At 34.7% G+C, this 14,214-nt stretch overlaps 1 protein-coding gene across 7 annotated transcripts in view; it reads left to right on the forward strand.

The window, feature by feature from the left end:
• The window catches only part of LOC134529087 (phosphatidate phosphatase LPIN1), a 94,006-nt gene that overhangs the window by 58,771 nt on the left and 21,021 nt on the right, over nucleotides 1-14,214 (forward strand). For all 7 annotated transcript variants that reach the window (XM_063362798.1, XM_063362799.1, XM_063362800.1 and 4 more), the window contains 7 exons: nucleotides 569-774; nucleotides 3,386-3,529; nucleotides 8,716-8,869; nucleotides 8,952-9,100; nucleotides 10,037-10,164; nucleotides 10,255-10,366; nucleotides 12,396-12,510. In XM_063362798.1, coding sequence (XP_063218868.1) covers nucleotides 569-774; nucleotides 3,386-3,529; nucleotides 8,716-8,869; nucleotides 8,952-9,100; nucleotides 10,037-10,164; nucleotides 10,255-10,366; nucleotides 12,396-12,510 — 1,008 coding nt within the window. The remainder of the gene's footprint in view (nucleotides 1-568; nucleotides 775-3,385; nucleotides 3,530-8,715; nucleotides 8,870-8,951; nucleotides 9,101-10,036; nucleotides 10,165-10,254; nucleotides 10,367-12,395; nucleotides 12,511-14,214) is intronic.

Raw genomic sequence — 14,214 nt, forward strand, 5'->3', positions numbered from 1 at the left:
TGCCCAAATAATTTTGATTAGTAAATGAAAAATGTTGTGCATTTATTGTTTATATAATTTATTTTAACCCTTTAAATTGTAGCATAATACTTTGTAACACACTTCATTTTACTGCACCATACATACACCTCAAAGAATATTCTCTGCACCTACTTGAGCTCACATTAATGTTTATGTACTCGACTAAAAAAAAGTAATTGGGTCTTGACTCAGCTAGAAGGTATTATTACGGAATCTGGTCAGCTCAATGCGTCTCGCCTCAAAAAGTTGCAAACTTGTCCATCCCTTCTTGAATAGCCAAAGTCTTATTTAACGTAGGTTTATTTCACATGTACCTATTACCAAATAATTTTTTATTTCTTTACTTTCATAAAACATTTACATTTTGATTTTAAAGTTAGTTTAATTTTACGTTAAATGTCTGTGTAAGTTTATTCAAAGTTAGGCTCTTCAGTTTTCATGAGTATAACTTGTTTTTTTTTTTTTTTTGTAGTATTTTCATTATCAGTATAGCGAACTTGTGCACTATGTGCAGTCTCTTTATGCCTTTTTTTTTTTTTTTATACAGGATTTAGTAGAAAAGTTGCATGACAAGTATGAACAAGGTGTTGTGGAAGCTGCGTCTGATGAGCATCCGCTAGAAGATTCGCAGCTATCTAGTGGGACCAGCTACAAATCATGGTTACCATGGCGGCGCTCACCAGAAACTAGAGACACCAAATTGACAGATGGTGACCTTGTACATAAGACTGAAGAGAGTGCCAGTGCTTCATGGTAATTCACACCAGCAGCAGTTTTTTTGTTTGTATAAATATATGTATATCAAATAAGCAATTTATACTATTGATTTTGTATGTTTACTTTTTCTGGATTGGAACAGGGAAGGAAAGCTTAAAATATTCTGGAAATTTTACTAGCTATAAATAGTTGAGGAATAGTCAGGGTAAATTGGAGACAATACAGTAGAAACTGTTTGATATATTGCAGGTGAGATTATCTTCTGACAAAAAAAACATGTGTTCGTTTTGAGGACTGGTAGGTGCAGTGCAAAGATTGACTGTTAAGTGCTCTATCCCCTTTAGAAGAGGCATAGATGTGTTTGTAGTTGTATGGGAGGCGAAGGACAGTTGTGTCTGTTTTTAGGAGCCAAGGTATGCAGTTGTGATATTATTTATTTTTATATGTTCTTTTAGTCGAGTTGTAGTTGATAAACTAAAATCATGCAAGAAGTTAGGCAAATTTTTTTTTGTGTTCATTATTAAGAAGAATGCTCATCATAAAGCTTGCTTCTAAAAGTTTTTTTATATTTTATATTTAATTATCAGAATGGAATCTATCCCGGTAAGATGAGAGAATAAAATTTTTTGGAACTAATACATATTATTTTATTATTCCTATACTTTATGTATTTTACAGTTCTATTTTAAAAAGTTAACTCTTTAGTTGCCTTTACTTGTACCTAGTTACTTATAATGAAATCCCCCTTAACTTCAACATACAATTGGTAGCACTTTGAATGTTTTTTCTAACCATATGTTATATACTTGTACCTCAAAACAACACTGCTCATTTGGTTCATTCAAAGGATCTTATTCTCCAGCTTCATCATAATTTTTTACTCGTTTGGGATCCTATTAGATTGGTAAAGTAATTGAATTATAATTATTAAATACCAAGCTCTCTTATTTATTTGTTTTTACTTTAACATTGAAAATTGGCATGTACTTTGTTATTGATCTTTCTCTTTGAGAGCTAAGTTTGACCTCTCACTTTAACTGGGCAATCTATCCTGATTTCTGCAGTAGTGATCACTGTACACTCGACCACTGGAGTGCATCAGTTTCCCAACCTACACTTCAGTAGCTGGTTTAAGCTGCAAAATGGACTTAGTGTCAGGAATCTCTCCACTTGGTATCCAAGAGTAGTTTCTAGGTATGGACGTGGCAGTGAAGAGTTCTAATGTGGCTATTTTGTCAGTGTCAGCTGCTGAGAAGCCATTCTGAAGTCCTCGCGTCCCTTGGTGAATGGGAGTGTAGAGTAGCTGTTTGTTTCTAGCCACATGCACAACATGGTAGAGTGCTGTCACATTTGTTGGGGCAAACTAACTTGGAATAAGTTTATTTCAACATTTATAGAGTTTCAACCAGTGGTAAAGTTTTTTCAACGTTAGGATAATGTGTGATGTATCCACAGCATCCATATTTCTGTCAAAAGGCATTCATGTGTCAAAAACAGTTTTATTTATTTACATATACAGTAAAATCCTCTTAAAAAAATATTGGAAAAACCAAACAAAATGTGCTTCTTAAGCAGGAAAACGTATTAAAAGAGTAAATAATAAAAAAAATTGCATGGGTAAACTAGTTAAGATGTTCATTAAATGTACAATATTATTATTTATTTGGGGAGAACTATTGGGTTTGAAAGGGATAACCCAACTAATTAGTACAGTTTTTTATTACTAATGTCTACACTACAAATTTAATTACATTACTGCACTCAAGATTTCTGTCCACAACAACTAGTCTCACACTGATCATTGAAACATTAACACTTCCTACTGGAGCTTGGCTCGACAGTGGCTCGCTCTTCTGTCCGCTTCCTTCGCACACTCAGCCACGCCGCACCGCAGCACAGTCCCCAACTATCGGTCGCCAGGCCTTCTCGTGGGTGTCGCCTCCCGATAGGTCCGGTTCGCTCGCCAAGGGCCACCACTCGCTGATCGCACAGGTATGGCCAGTATCACTCCCTGAGGGAGAGACACTCTCCCCTACTCTCAGAACTCTCCGAACCCTCAGAACTCCCGCGGAGGCCGGCGTCGTCGCTTATATACCCGTGGTGTCCTCGAAGGGACGAGAGTGGCTGTGATGTGTCGCCTCATCCCGGGCCGACTCTATGCCCGAAACACACAGAACAGCGATGCTTATTGACGCCACTCCTCGCGGCGGCCTCTGTAAGCCCGGAATTTCCAGGCCGCTAAAGGTGACAATAGCCCGAGATGGAGCGGAGGGGAGTGGAGGGCGGTGGGTAGCGAGGACCCTTGTAATCCAGCCAGACGTGTGGCATATGCCTTACGTCAATGGACGGCACAAGACATCAGTGGCCGTGATTGGCCCGCTCCAAACCTGGCATGCATCACTGTCCTGTCTTACGTGTTCATAACAGTATTAAAGTCTAAATGGAATTACATAGAGGGAACGAATTACATAGTGGAACCTCACTGATACAAACTTGGAGAAATCTAAGATTAAATACAATTTGTAATTGTGATGTACTTATTTACCATTTAGAAAATGTATTTAGTTGGTGCATATATGATTAAATAGACATTGGTTACAAATTTTATTACTGCATACCAATTAAACTTTTGTACTTTTTATTCCAGCATGATTGATGAGAAAAACTTATCTTCTGTTCGCCCTAAGTCTCTACCAGAATTGACATCGGTGCTGCAAGCAAAAAAGCAGCCTATTCCGATAATTAAGAAAGATTTATCTGATGGTAACAGTGACAGAATCGCAAGTACTGGGTAAGTTAAGTAATATATATTCATAAGGAATTATATTAAATTCAGGCGTACAAATTGTTTGGTAATTCAGGAAATTGTGGTTTCCAAATGATGAATAGTGTTCTAGTTTTGGTTAATGTGTAGTAGTTTCAAAAGTTTAGATGAATTAACCCAATATGGTGCAGTTCAGTATACTATGGTTTTTGGTATACCACTGGTAGAATCGTGTCATCTGGCAAATAAAATAAGAACAGTGTAAAGTTTTTAGTACTTGCAGCAACACATGAGCACACACCTGTCTCTTCTTGCACTCTTGTCTGTTTTGACGGGAGCAGGATGGATAGTCTATGTTCGTTAACTGGTGCTAGTAATACCAGATATTGACCATCATTTATTCCAGTCTTTTCTTTTGTACTGTGCAGCCTCACTATTCACATTTTTTAGGAGGCAAGCAAAAAAAACATGCGTGGATAAACAATAGATTTTGATTTTTCTTTAAGGCAGGGTGGCTACAAACTGGGGAAACCGGGAAAAGTTGGGAAATTTTTGATTAGTCTGGGAAATTTTTGGTATAAGCGTGTTTCTGCATCTTTATAGTTTATTCAATGGCCATTTGTAGAGGTACTCGAATTTCGTTAATGACGAAATCGCGAAATTTTAATAACGATTTTGGAACTTCATTCTAAGCACTTACAAATGTGTTTCCAAACGCCTATTTTGATTTTACAGCATTTCGTTATCACGAAATAACTGGCGATGCCGCGAAATTCATTACTATTCGCGATATTCTTGTTGTTTCACGAAATATCCGCGAAATGTCAGCATTTTAACGCGATATGAATATCAAGTTTCACTTTAATACTTTAGCCGCAAAACGTATTCGTTTAGTTAACCAAAACATCGTATGCCGTCTTTATTATGAGATGCGCCATAGATAAGTTGAAGCAAAATAAATACCAAACACTCGGCCTGAAAGCGGCAACCATTTATCAGCGATCCTAGCGGGATGTGGATGAAGTTAGCCGTTTGGCCATATTCGTTTCCGTTGCAGAGATACTTATCTCTGTTCTGTTGTTGTATTGTTTGAAAATAATAACAGAGAGGTTATGGGATTTTAACGTCGCAATATGCCGGTCATGTGAAATGACCAAATGAGGTTTGAAAAGATCCTACGTTCCATGTAAATAGGTAAATGTGAACGAAAATAGGTAGTTGCGGTTGGTTTTGTTTGAAGTTTACTTGATACTTCACAATGCCTAAGGTCGTATCAGTGTTTGAACGAGCTAAAGAATACGAGCATGAAGGATTCATTGTTTTTAATAAAGAAAATCGGATAATGATGTGTAAATTTTGTAATACGGTAGTAGATTGGAAAAGGAAAGATACTTGTGAAAAGCACTGCAAACAGCGAGTATCTCATTTAGAGAAGAAAAAAAGTCAAACATCACCATCAGGTTGTGGAGTTAAAAGGCAAGTGACACTCGAGGATAATATTGTTCTCCATAAACGAGCAAAGGAAATTAAGTCAAATTTGCAAGCTATACAGTGCATGCATTTGTTTCTGCAAATATTCCCCTAGAGAAGCTAGATCACCCAGCTATGAGGGAATGGTTAAATGAATACATGAAAGGTTATTCAAGGAAATTTGTTACGGTTCTAACGTCCTAATAAACACAATTTTATGGGAAAGAGGCCGGAAAATGTGTAGAAAAACAAATTAATAGTAAATTTAAAAAAAAAAACTTTGAGCCGGAAATTTTACATGTACTATAATCATTGTAATTAACTTATTGTTTTAGGGAACCCTTTCTTACATGTTTACCAAACTGTTTGGCCAAAGTGGCCAATTCTCCTGACAGGAAAAAATTAATTCTATAAAGTTTTGTGCAGGAACATAGCATAGGCCTATTTAATACTAAAAATGTTTAAATACATAAACACAGACTGTAAAATTCTAGACACTATTTGTGATGTAAAATTGAATTAATGTGTATATAATCTACTAGATAACATTTCCACTTCTGTAAGGCTTTCGCAGGAATCTAGTGATTTATGTATCAAATATCATGTCCAGCTTTGTGTGTGTATCATGAAATTAAATAATTAGTAGAACAAATGCACTCATTTAACAAAAAAAAATATTTTGTTACCGAAATATACCACCGAAATACTTTTTTTTTACCGAAATATAGCACCGAAATCCTATAGTTTATTTACCGAAATCAGGCAGTTTTATTTACCATTTTTCATGGGCTCTAGCCATTTGTTACAACAACAAAAAAACAGGGGTGTAGCTGTAACATTTTAAAAATTGTGTATGCATATCACCTATTAACTCAAATAATCCACCCACAATTTTTTGTAAAATGTGTGTTAATAAAACATGATACACTGCTTTTTCAAAACTTAACAATGCTGCATGCCAACACTTCATAGCACAAGGTTGGTTAACCTGCTGTTACTTAATGCATGATGGACCTATTGCTCATGGTTTGAAAATGTGTGTTTTTGTGAGAAAGACATCGCAATGATTACTGAAGGTCTGCAGTTTATGTTTTATACAGTGGCTGAAAAACCATAAAATGATTCATATTGATGAGGAATGGGAATCATGCTACGGGAAGAAAGTCATGTATGTAGCTGAAGTGGAAAAAATAAGATTTTATATTGATTGATGTTGGTAATGCAAAAAAAATTTATTTTAATTCTAAAGGAGAGAATTTTCTGTGTTTGATTTTTCAGCTGTTTCCAATTTATTTTGTTTAAAACGTAGTTTTGATTTTGGTGAGTCTTGGTCTAATGTTAATCATAATGCCACTTCACTGCAGTAAACAAAAACAGCTGCGGTCGGTCGTCATTTTACATTCATGGCCATTTTTTCTATGCAGTAGTTGTGGTGCGACTGGTTCAGTAGAGTTCACAGTGTGTGTTTAGCAAGCTCCAGGGATGGTTGTTTTTGGGTTCTAGTGATAGCGGCTTTGTTCCGATGATGTAGTCCTGCGGCTTCGTACCGTGAGTTTGTGTGTAACCACGGGACATTAGTGCGAACTGTCTTGTAAAGTATTAATTATCTTTCGGTACCTGCGAACAGTCAACATATGTTATTATGGAAGTCTGGAAATAATTAATTTGCAAAAGTTTTATGCTCTAAACGTACTGCTTTGTGTGGTCGTAATACTGCTAACAAAATGACTGTGAATTTTCAAGTATCTATAAAAATAAGTTAAAATCAGTTTGGTGTCTGAGAGACACTATTCCAATACACAAATCAACTATAACATTTTTCGAAAACTTAAATAAATTTTGGTGCCAAATAATTTTTTGCAAGTGTTTTATGTACGTTTACTTCAGACCAAATTTTGAGCTAGCCGAGGTGATCTGGGATGTGATGATAGACTTAACCTCTGGGCTATGTTATTTTTGATATATGGCTGTTAGCATTCATATATCTTGGTATTTATTGTTCAACAATCAAAGGAAAATACATTTGTTTAAAGTGTGTTTTTAACAAAGCATGCTAGAAAAACTATTGTTGAAAGAACGATGCATGTGAAATATTATAGCATTGATTTTATGGTAAAATAACTTACGTTAACTATCCGTGAGATAGTGACAGATTGACGTTACACTCTATATGATGTGTTAATGTTTAGCAATTTCATGGACACTTAATCAGCTGATAACTGAAAATGGTTTTAAAAAATGTCACATGAAAGCAAGTGCTAGTTTTATCTGTCGTGCGTGCCATATCCATAAAGTAACCCTTGGAGGTCTACATGAGATTTGTTGGCATAATTTAAGTGCTAAAAAGGTGTAAAAGTGGCAGCTTTTTCATGCAGTTCATTATAAGTAGACAGTTCTAAACTGTCGTGTTTTGTTTTAAAATTATTGTTAAAGTGCATAGAGCTGTGTTATTTTAGCACAATGTCTACTCTTAAATGGAATGATCATCCCTGTCTCGTAGCATAAAGATTTAAAAAAAGGGTCAGGCCACAACATGAAAATCCCTTTTATAGCTATATGATAGTTAACAGTTTTGAGTTGGGAAGTATTACTTACGTGGTGTCCATGGAAATTATTACAGTACAACAGTGCAGTATATAGGAAAACATTTTCTGTTAACTGTAAAAAGTTATGAATTTGACTGTGTTCGTAGTTAAAACATGTTATCAATGTGTAGAGATGGTGATTTATAGCATTTAAAATAATGACATTTCACATTTTGAATTTGAAATTTAGCATTTTGTAGCATTTAAAAAACACAATTTAGCGAATTCTCTCATTTTACATTACTGAAGAAAAGTATATTTTTAAAAAAGAAACCGTTGCTTGCCCTTTTACCGACTTTTTTCTTCAACCGACTTCTCAGTTTTTTTTTTTTTTTTCAGTCTGATGTCCCTCAGATTTAATGTGCTTTTCAAGTAAATCTTTTTTTTTTTTTTTTTTTTTTCATTCCAGATGGCGATTACATAAATTGCGCATTAAAATATTCGTATCACTTTCCTATAACTGTTCACTTTTGTATTCATTTATGCGATTGCGAATGGAAATGACGTTTCGTCCCATTTTTACCACGAGAAATAACAGTATACAACACATTCATGAGTATGCACATATTTGTAAACACGCAACATTCCACAGACTACACAAGAACGCGGCTTTCACGTGAAACACAGCCAGAAAATGGGACTTACAATTGTTAGCGCAACGAAGCAGAGATGTCGCAATATGGTGGCCTAAAAACTTGTACTCTGCAAGATGACGGATAATCTTCCAGCTAGTTGTTCTTTGCTTTGTTTACAATCGCGAGGCACGGATGGCCATTCTACATTCAATATTTACGAACAATAGTAGTTGTGAATGACGTGACAATAATATACTTGTGCTGAATATGCCATAAAATGATGGTTTCTTTTGATACTGAACTGAAACAAAATACAATCAGTAAATAAATTGTGTAGAGTGAAGACGAATCTACGTTTTTTACCTTGATTTCGCATTTATCTCGGAATAGTCTAGATTTAGCATTTTATAGCGGAAAAAATATCATTTAGCATATTTTAGCATCTATTTAGCAAAAACTAAAAATCACCATCCCTATCAATGTGCAATGGTTAAGATAACATATAGTTTTATTCCTATCTGGTGTAGTTGACCTAAGTTCACTTGATGATCAATATAAAAAGAGTTAATGTTAATGTTTCTAGTGCAAATGATGGTTCTTCTGGCTCCGGATCATCGGACGACTCAGAACTGGTGGGCAAACCATATCCTCGTCAAGCTTTTGATACCAGTACTAGCCGCTTCCGTCTGAAAGACAAACTGCACCGTAAAACTTTGCGACTTACATCAGAGCAGTTGGTAGGTTACCTGGATTGTATTTGCGAAAATGATTTATTAATCTATTACAGTTTTAGTGTTCATTTTTTTGTTTTTTTTCTAGGTGTCACTAAACTTGCGACCGGGTCTTAATAAAGTAGTTTTTAGTGTAACTACAGCATATCAAGGAACAACACGATGCATGTGCCATGTATATAAATGGCGTTACTCTGACAAAATCGTCATTTCTGATATTGATGGGACAATCACAAGGTATGATATATGTAATAATATTATGGCAATAGGGAATACAGTGACATGTATGATTTAAAAAAAAAATTTAATGCGCTGCCAGATGTGCTTCAGTGATATGAATTTTTGAATTTGCGTGGTTTCATACTAAAAGGTGGTGCAATATAAGTTCTTTGGTCACACCATTAATCATTCACTTTTTAAAATTGGCTAGCACAGTCATGTATTAATTTTCTTTCATCAAGTCAGGATGGTTCCAGTTGCTCAAAGTGCAGTTTCAGTGAATTAGAATACATCGTAAATGTTACCATTATGCCTGTGTGAATATTCAAATTTTCACATACAAATAAAAATAATAAACTATTTTTATTTGATTCGATCTTGGATACTAACACTTCAAAATAATGAATTTTTGGTTGCTTACGAATACTTGACATAGTACACCTAATGAGTTTGTTATATATCAATGTTCACTGGTGATATTAAGCCATTTGTGCAATATAAATACCTTTTTATTTTATGTTTAATGGGACATCATAATCAAAAACATGAACAATAAATAATGTTTTAACAAAAAAAAGTATTATTATTTTTTTATTATTATTATTATTATTTTTTTTTCCCCACTTCTGTCTTGCTAAACAGTAACTGAATAAATCACGTAAACAATTCAAAACACTGCGTATTTGTCATTTAAAACTTGAAAACTCTGCCTTTTCTGTAACAAAATAAATGCAGAAATTGCATTTGTGTTATGTTTAAACGTGTTTTTTTTTTTATATATTTACTTAAGAATATGAAAGACTTTTTTCTATTTTATCACATTTGTTAGTAAAAGTATTATGAAAATATGTTCAAAAACCTGGTAATATGTAATATGAATCTTTCAATCTGATTTTAAATTACATTAATGCAACCATGTACAGTTTGTCAGTAACACTGTATATTTTGTTTTAGGTCTGATGTTTTAGGCCATGTTTTGCCAATGCTGGGAAAGGATTGGGCACAAAGTGGTGTTGCTGAGCTCTTCACGAAGATTTCTAACAATGGATATAAGTTACTCTATCTGTCAGCCAGAGCTATTGGTAAGAACAGACCAGTCACCTAAAAAATGAGATTCAAAGTTGGGAGATTTAAAAATAATTTTTATTTTTTTTATATATATATTTTTTCAGGTCAATCAGATGTTACCCGTGAGTACTTGAAGTCTGTGAAACAGAACAATCTCTCCTTGCCTGAAGGCCCTGTGCTGTTGAGTCCAACTAGTCTCCTCAATGCATTTCACAGGTCAGGCATTCTTTGTATCGCAGTTTCACTCATAGAAGTTTAATAATGTAACTATAAAATTGATTTTAAAAATTTTTTAAAATTTCAATAGAGCAAGTCAAGCAGTGAAAACTATTATAGAATTTTCATGTCCGACCATTTTGTATTGTGGTTAAGGGTTATGACTTTATCTCCGAGGCAAAAATTCAGCATTCGACTACCAGTCAGGTTTCCTGGGCTAAGTGATTTGTTTTCCTTTCCTTATCTGTTTGCATAAAAGCAGAAGCGTATCATCTTAGAAGGGAGTACTCTGAGGAACCCCACTGGGTTGTGGGAAACTCCATCATGTTTCTGTGTTGGATTTGACCCTGCTGGAAATGGAACCCTGATTGCCTTGGCGGTAGGCAAATGATCTAACCATTAAACCGTAGTCACTGTTTTACTGTGGATTATTAATGAAGGTCAATCTTAGGCCTGGAAAGTATGCTGGGGCAAGATGTATTTTAATGTATAAATAAGGTGATTGTTAAAATTAACAGTATTTTGAGCATCATTGTAGTGAGTTTTGGATAGTCTTCTCTCGCAATGTGTGACTTGGGTGGGATCCTGATTTTTCAGAAGGGAAAAAAAAACAGGAATGTATCTTTCCTGTAAATTGGGGTGGGAAGTTACTTTTTCCCGTACCTCAATTTTATGGCCGGACTATACAAGTTCATGTGCCAAATTGTTGTTAGACTATTTTCAAGAAAAAAACTGCACTTTAACCTTAGTCAATTCATGCACATAATCAAAAATGCAACATTTCAACACTTCAAACTCATAAATATCAATGGTGACTTAAAAACATTCACAGGCAGGCATGACAGAAAATACCATCTAATTCACTTAATTACCACATTTTCAAAATGCAACAAATAATTAAACTTATTTCACTACTGTTGTGAAATAGCAGCAGAAAAAATTGCATCCACAGTTGAAAACACCGACTTCTTGTGCGTTTATAGTGCCTCCAAACAATATATTCCAAAAGATTAAGGCACTTCGGCTTCAAATTCAAAATTACTATATGACATTAAAAAATAATACAAAGGAGCAATAACTTATCCTTAATGTTTTTCTAAAACCTTTAATTTGTATTATTTATCTTATTTCCCAGAAGCCAATACACAACACATTTACTTTTTTTTTATAAGTATTTGTTATATGTGAAAAAAAATATTTGGTGGGATTATAATTCTTACTATTCAAATTCAATATTCATATTTGAGAATAATTGGATAGTCATATTAAATTCAAACTAAAAAACTGATATTCTTACGGGCCTACCTTTTTTCCACAAAATTATACCATATTTACCAAAAGTACAGATTTTACACTAAAAAAAAATATTTCTGCATGATTATATACAAGTCTAGTCTATAACGAGTTCTACAGGTCACGAAAGTCTGAAAATTCACTAAAACCTATGGAAACTAAAATACTTGTCAGGAAAGTCACAAAACTTATTTCCGGCAGCCCTTTGCTAACTCTCGTTTATTTTTTATTTTTTTGTCACCTCAGTTCAGTTTATAGCTGCACGTTAAATATAAACATAAACTCTGAAAAAAAAGGATTAAGCATTCTAACTTTAAAAAAAAACTGTATCTCCCCTCCCCCCCTCTAAATTAACAAACACCTTCATTAACCTCTCCCTTAAATTATTGGCCAAATACAGTAGCACTGCATAAGTTAACTAGAAGCATGTGCTGTATTAATTTTCAGAAAATGAGAGGTTATACTTATGAAAAATTTCTTTTAATTGGGATACTTCTAATAATCAAATTGTACCATAGCAGAACATCCTCTGCTTACGATAGAAAACAAACTAGTGTGGCATGTGACTAATCTTGTCCGGAAGGTATCGGGAAATTGTTACCTTCAGTTCGGAAAAACCTGGAAAAGTTTGGTAATTCAGAGTTCCAATGTTGTAGCAACCCTGTGTTATATTTTCAACATTTGCTTATGTTTTAATTTCTAACATTTTCATTAAGTCTTACTTTTGGTTTTTTAGGGAGGTAATCGAGAAGAAGCCAGAGCACTTCAAGATTCCGTGTTTGAAGGATTTGGGTAAACTTTTCCCATCCAACAAAGAACCTTTGTATGCTGGATTTGGAAATCGTGACAGTGTAAGTATAGATAGTTTAATTACAATTTTTTATTGTGTATTAAGATTATTAATGGTTTTTTATGTTAACAGGGTGGCCACTCAACCGGGAAATCGGGAAATCCGTGAAATAGCCGTGAATTTTCGTGAGCACCGGGAATACCTTGAAAAAGCCAGGAATTTTCGTAGAGAGTCGGGAACGTGTATGTGCGGGATTTTTCATCATGAAATGTATACGCATCAGCAGTAAATAACCTTAGCTTTCCAATACATTTGTTGTATAAACTCTTCAAATAATAATTATCTTATTAAATGTTAGTTAAAATAACGCATTATGATGGCGAGTAACCAGTTTTCGATGTCTATTAAAAAAAATGTGACGAGTCTGCTTGCGCAGGTACGCACGCGCACAGCGATCGATCGATATTTCTCCCAGCATGCATTCTAGCAGTCAACAGTCAAGTCACATGACTTGTTTGCTTCCTCGTTCGCACGCGCGCTTCGCCATCTTTGTTGTACAGTTTTAGTGCTCGGACAAGGTTATACGATTTTCTACGCAAGTGAAGTGTGTGAGATGTTGGAATATTACGTTTAGAAGTCCATACGCGCAGCATTTGAGGATTTATCAATTGAAGTATTTTTGTGCGTGGCTCAAGTCCGTCTTATGTTTACAGTAATTGTTTAATATAAATCGCCGCATTTGAGTTTGATTTTGCATATATTTGTTTTATGATGAATATATCATATTTACGTGAACAACAGAAAGAGTTTGATGTAACAACTATTTGTTTTATGATGTAAATATAACTATTTTCTGTACAGTAAGGTTATGTGATCTGCAACAGTGTGTAATTAATATGCCGAAGTGTTCCGTTACCACGTACAGTGATAAGTACAAAGATGAATTTGAGTGGGTGGAAAGGGACCCCAAGTGTAGTACAAATGCATTGTGCAAATTGTGTAATGGAAAAATCAATATTAGTAGTATGGGTAGAACCGCCCTTGTTAGTCATGCTAAAGGTGCAAAGCACACATTTGCGGCAGCAAATAAGGCAAGATCTTTACCTATGGATGTGTTCGTTAAGAAAAAAAATGATTTAAAGCCTACATCTTCGGTTGTAACACTTACACCATCTTTAGATTTGCCTTGCTCAAGCAGTGTAGTTCCGGCATTAAAAACTTTTCTTGTTAACGAAGAAACGTCCAAGGCAGAGATTTTATGGTGTTTAGCAAGTGTTATGTTTCATTTGTCATTTAGGAGTGCTGCTGGTTTGGCATCTTTGCTACCCATCATGTTTGCTGACAGTACCATAGCTAGTAAATTGCAGATACAGAGAACAAAGTTAGCTTACACAGTAGTACATGGAATAGCTCCTTATTTCACTGAAAAACTAAAAAATAAGTTAAATAGTTGTCCTCATGTTGTTTTGGCATTTGATGAAAGCTTTAATAAAATCTCCCAACGTCAGCAAATGGACATTCATGTCAAATTTTGGGATGATGATAACAATGAGGTAACTAGTAGATACTTCACTTCTGCTTTCCTTAATAAGGCCTGTGCCAGTGACCTTCTGGGAGCTATTCAAGAATTAGTCCCTCCTCAGCTTCTTGAGAAAACCATTCAAATTTCTATGGATGGGCCAAATGTAAATCTTAAAGTAGTTAAAGACCTTGAATATGTTTTACATGAAGGGAATGTTGATGCTCCTTACTTTCTTCAATTAGG

The sequence above is a fragment of the Bacillus rossius genome, chromosome 2 (genome assembly GCF_032445375.1).
Source record: "Bacillus rossius redtenbacheri isolate Brsri chromosome 2, Brsri_v3, whole genome shotgun sequence".
Lineage (NCBI taxonomy): Eukaryota > Metazoa > Arthropoda > Insecta > Phasmatodea > Bacillidae > Bacillus > Bacillus rossius.